General features: G+C 43.5%; 1 protein-coding gene across 1 annotated transcript; it reads left to right on the forward strand.

The window, feature by feature from the left end:
* Nucleotides 1-1,282: 1,282 nt before the first annotated feature.
* On the forward strand, nucleotides 1,283-4,209 carry LOC112253185 (E3 ubiquitin-protein ligase TRIM21-like). Its single transcript, XM_024425191.2, has 6 exons — nucleotides 1,283-1,870; nucleotides 2,085-2,183; nucleotides 2,295-2,525; nucleotides 2,660-2,682; nucleotides 2,775-2,893; nucleotides 3,206-4,209. Exons 1-6 carry the CDS (start codon nucleotides 1,439-1,441, stop codon nucleotides 3,769-3,771), a joined length of 1,470 nt encoding a protein of 489 aa, XP_024280959.1. The 5' UTR covers nucleotides 1,283-1,438; the 3' UTR covers nucleotides 3,772-4,209.
* The last annotated feature ends 211 nt before the right edge of the window (nucleotides 4,210-4,420 follow it).

The following is a 4,420-nucleotide window of genomic DNA, read 5'->3' on the forward strand; positions in this document are numbered from 1 at the left end:
ACTTTTTGAAGTAATGCTATGGCACCTTGGTATTGCTGATACACTATGGACAATGTCAGTGTCAGTTGGTATCTCTGTGAGCCAACCCGTATGTAAAGAGCATGCAAGCATGACTGAAGTCGCTTTGGATAAAAGCGTCTGCTAAATGGCATACAATTTATTACAGCGGAAGAATATTGTAAACTCAACACGTAAAGTGGTGGTCCCATGTTTCATGAGCTGAAATAAAAGGCCCCAGAAATGTTCCATGCGCACAAAAGGCTTATTTCACTCAAATTTTGTGCAGAAATGTGTTTACATCCCTGTAAATGAGTATTTCATCTTTGACAAGATAATCCATCCACCTGAGAGACGTGGCATATCAAGAAGCTGATTAAACAGCGTGATCATTACACAGGTGCACCATGTGCTGGGGGACAATAAGAGGCCACTTTAAAATGTGCAGTTTTGTCACACAACACTACTGATATCTCAAGTTTTTGTAGGGAGTGTGCAATTGGCATGCTGACTGCAGGAATGCCCACCAGAGCTGTTGCCGGAGAACATCCATTTCTCTACGATAAGCTGCCATCCCAGGCCCACCCATGACTGCACCCCTATCCAGTCATGGGAAATCCATAGATTAGGGCCTAATGAATTTATTTCAATTGACTGATTTCCTTATATGAACTGTAACTCAGTAAACATTTTGAAGTTGTTGCATATTGTGTTTATATTTTTGATCAGTATATGCAGTATATGTAATAGTCACCAGCTGAGAGTCTGCTAACATGTGAAGCTACCTGTTATGTCGGGTTGCAGTTCAGATGGAGCTGGGTTGACAAAATGATTTAACTGGTTCTACTCTAAAAATTCATGGAATTTATAGCCAATCACAACAGACCAGAATCACCTCTTAAGAGTATGAGCTTTTTGAAGTTGATTTGACAATGTGTCAGACTGGCAATTATGGCTGAGGCTGTTAGCACATCAATGTCAAATCAGTTATTATTTTGATACGTCTCATAACATAATAAGTCCTAAAACCGTATTTTCATCAAACGTTCCTTCAAGACTGCATCTAAACTGCGGTGTACTTTGTCTGCGGTGTACTTTGTATCTTTTATATATGACAGCTTGGCTGTTTCTGTTGGGTTTCTGTTGTTGAAAGACTGAGATAGTAACAGTACTTGAGATATAACAACGTGTGCCAAAGGAATTACTTAATTGCTATCTGTCCTGGAATGAACCGGATAAGCTGGATAAACTTTGATCACAGGTAGGGCCTAAATTGTATTAGATAGCAATTTAAACCTAACTTCCCTGTAGTGGGTTGGAGAACAGGAATAGAAAGGGATAAAGGACACGGTTGTAATGACACATGTACACATGTACAGTCGCTATTTCATACTATACTCTGAAGAGATTGGCCTTTACCTAACTTCATCTGAGGAAGAGGATGACGCAGCAGGGACCTACAGCAGCTATGGAGGAAAGGCTCAGCTGTCCCATCTGCTTTGAGTTCTTCCAGGACCCAGTGAGTCTGAAATGTCAACACAGCTTCTGCCGCAGCTGCCTGGAAATACCAACAAGGATTCAACAAAAGCAGCGCGAGTGCCCAGTCTGCAGGGGAAGGAATTCCATAGACAATATCCAGCCCGCAATGTCTAATATGAAACTGAGGAACATAGTGGAGGCCTACCTGCAGGGAGAAGAGAAGAAGGGTAGTGGGGGGAGAGCAGTGGGTCTTGTGGTGTGCGCCAGACATAATAAGAAGCTCAGGTTTTTCTGTGAGGAATGTGAGGAACTTGTTTGTGCTGTGTGTGTGGAGACCGAGCGGCATGCCAAGCATAAACACCAGCCAGTGAAGGAGGAAGCGCAATGGCGTAAGGTACTGTGCTATAGCTGGAAGACAGATCTACTTTCAGTCTTTTCCTCTTGCTAACCGAGTTGCATTTGGTATTAGATAAAAGTACCAGTACAGAATAGCTGAGAAACCAAATCTACCAACCAAAAGTATTTTTGACTTCGATCCAACATTTTTCCACTGTTACCCCTCCCTACTTCTCCACCACTCTCCCCACTCTCTTCCATTATCTACCCAGAGGGAAATCACTTCATTGATCTACAACCTTCCTGAGAAACTGGAACTGGACATAAAGCAAGCGAGAGTCACAAGAAAGTGTGCAGCACAGTACATAAAGGTATGTCGCTGGCTAAATTCCACAATATTACAAAGATAGGCCTATTACAAAGATGTTACATAGACATGTACCTATGCAATATCTATCTTACTGTACTGTTCCATCTTCCAGACCCAGGCCCAAACCACAGCAGGACAGATCAAGAGTGAGTTTGCGAACCTCCACCAGTTCCTGAGAGTTGAGGAGGAGGCCAGACTGGCAGCTTTGAAACAGGAGGAACGGGTGAAGACAGGGTTACTGACCGAGAGGATCGCCCGTCTTGCCAGCAACATGACCTCACTCCCAGGGAGGATCTCAGACATACAGGCCAAGATGAAGACAGATGACATCTCGTTTCTACAGGTCACACTTTATTTTGCATGTCACAACTGTTCAATGTACTGAGGCTGTCTCAATCAAAGATATTATTCTGTACTGAGGCTTTCCCAAACAAATATATTATTCTGTACAGAGGTCCACATGTGTTCTTGTTTCAGATGTACAAGGATTTGAAAGACAGGTATGCAACATTACAATGATCAACAATAGTCAAGTATCTGATCAGTCACCAACACTATTATCATGCAATGTCTGTACTGTCTGTCATTTCAGGGCCAAGTATACAATGCAGGATCCAGAGCCTGTATCGGGGGCACTGATAGACGTGGCCCAACACTTGGGAAACCTGAGGTTCAAGGTCTGGAAGAAAATGCAAGAGATGGTGCAATACAGTGAGTACAAAGTTTTATAAGCAACTGTCCACGCATTTGAGGTCATTGACTTGCTTCAATGACGCAGAGAAATGATCAGTTACTAAACATTATAGTACAATATCCAGGCTCCAGTGTCAGTCATGCCATGAATCACGACTGAAGTAACAATAAAATGTCACCGTTCTGAGCTAGTCTGATTACTGACAATAAAACTGATGAATGTTCTGATTCCTGAATGACAAACAACTGACTCATGTTCTGTTCATACAGCCATAACATCCATGTATCTGACATGGTGTCCAACTAACCTGTCCACTCCCTCTGTCTCAGCCCCTGTGACCCTGGATGTGAATTCAGCCCACCCTGATCTACTGATCTCTGGGGTCCTCCTGGAGGTGAGTGACAGACGATCGTCCCAGCCTGTGCCTGATAACGCGGAGCGATTCGACAGCTCAGTGAGCGTGTTGGGCTCTGAAGGCTTCTACTCAGGCATTCACAGCTGGGAGGTGGAGGTGGGGCCTAAGAAGGCCTGGACCCTGGGAGTGGCCAAAGAGGGTGTGGCCCGGAAGGGCAATGTGATGGTCAGCCCAGAGGGTGGGATCTGGGCGATGGGGCTGTGGAACGGGGAGGAGTATAGCGCTGGAACCTCCCCCCTGGGTACCCCTTTGGTCCTGAGTAGGAAACCCCAGAACGTCAGGGTCAAGTTGGACTATGAGAAAGGAGAGCTGTCCTTCTATGACTCCAGTGACATGTCACTCATCTATATGTTCGAACAGAGGTTCACAGAGAGACTGTTCCCCTACTTCTCTCCCTGCTTTAACTCCGATGGCACTAACCCTGGAGTACTGAGTATCTGCCCTGAGAAGGTGTTTGTGACTGTGACACCTGCTCACTAAGGATATTTTCTGGTGATACTACTTTACGATCACTCACCGAAGTGTCTGTCTTGGTAAAGTCTGTCACAGTGACTCTAGTGGTGACAGTGATGTCTGTGACACCAATGTGTATTCCGAAACTTTGTCTGGGGCACTTTCCTGTTAATTAATTTATTGAGAGAATGTGTCATGAATTCCCTACTTTTTGGTGGAATGTTCAATAAAATTACAGTTACAAAAAAAGAGTTCCAAAAGGGTTCCCTTTTTGGTTCCAGGTAAAACTATTTCGGGTTCCATGTAGAACCTTTTGTGGAAAGGGTTCTAGATTAAATCTAAAAGGGTTTTACCTGGAACCAAAAGAGGTTCTTCAAAGTGCTTTCCTATAGGGACAGCTGAAGAACCTTTTTGGTTCTAGATAACACCTTTTTTTGAAGAATGTACAGTTGTGGCCAAAAGTTTTGAGAATGACACAAATATTAATTTCCACAAAGTTTGCTGCTTCAGTGTCTTTAGATATTTTGTCAGATGTTACTATGGAATACTGAAGTATAATTACAAGCATTTCATAAGTGTCAAAGGCTTTTATTGTTGATGCAAAGAGTCAATATTTGCAGTGTTGACCCTTTTTTTTCAAGACCTCTGTAATCCGCCCTGGCATGCTGTCAATTAA

This window comes from Oncorhynchus tshawytscha, linkage group LG01 (assembly GCF_018296145.1).
Source record: "Oncorhynchus tshawytscha isolate Ot180627B linkage group LG01, Otsh_v2.0, whole genome shotgun sequence".
Classification (NCBI taxonomy): domain Eukaryota; kingdom Metazoa; phylum Chordata; class Actinopteri; order Salmoniformes; family Salmonidae; genus Oncorhynchus; species Oncorhynchus tshawytscha.

Bases quoted from the DNA above. Each gene is read 5' to 3' on its own strand.
- LOC112253185 (XM_024425191.2), top strand. From the start codon at position 1,439: ATGACGCAGCAGGGACCTACAGCAGCTATGGAGGAAAGGCTCAGCTGT. The intron at 1,871-2,084 runs GTACTGTGCTAT...TTATCTACCCAG, and splicing joins AGGAAGCGCAATGGCGTAAG to AGGGAAATCACTTCATTGAT. The intron at 2,683-2,774 runs GTATGCAACATT...CTGTCATTTCAG, and splicing joins TACAAGGATTTGAAAGACAG to GGCCAAGTATACAATGCAGG.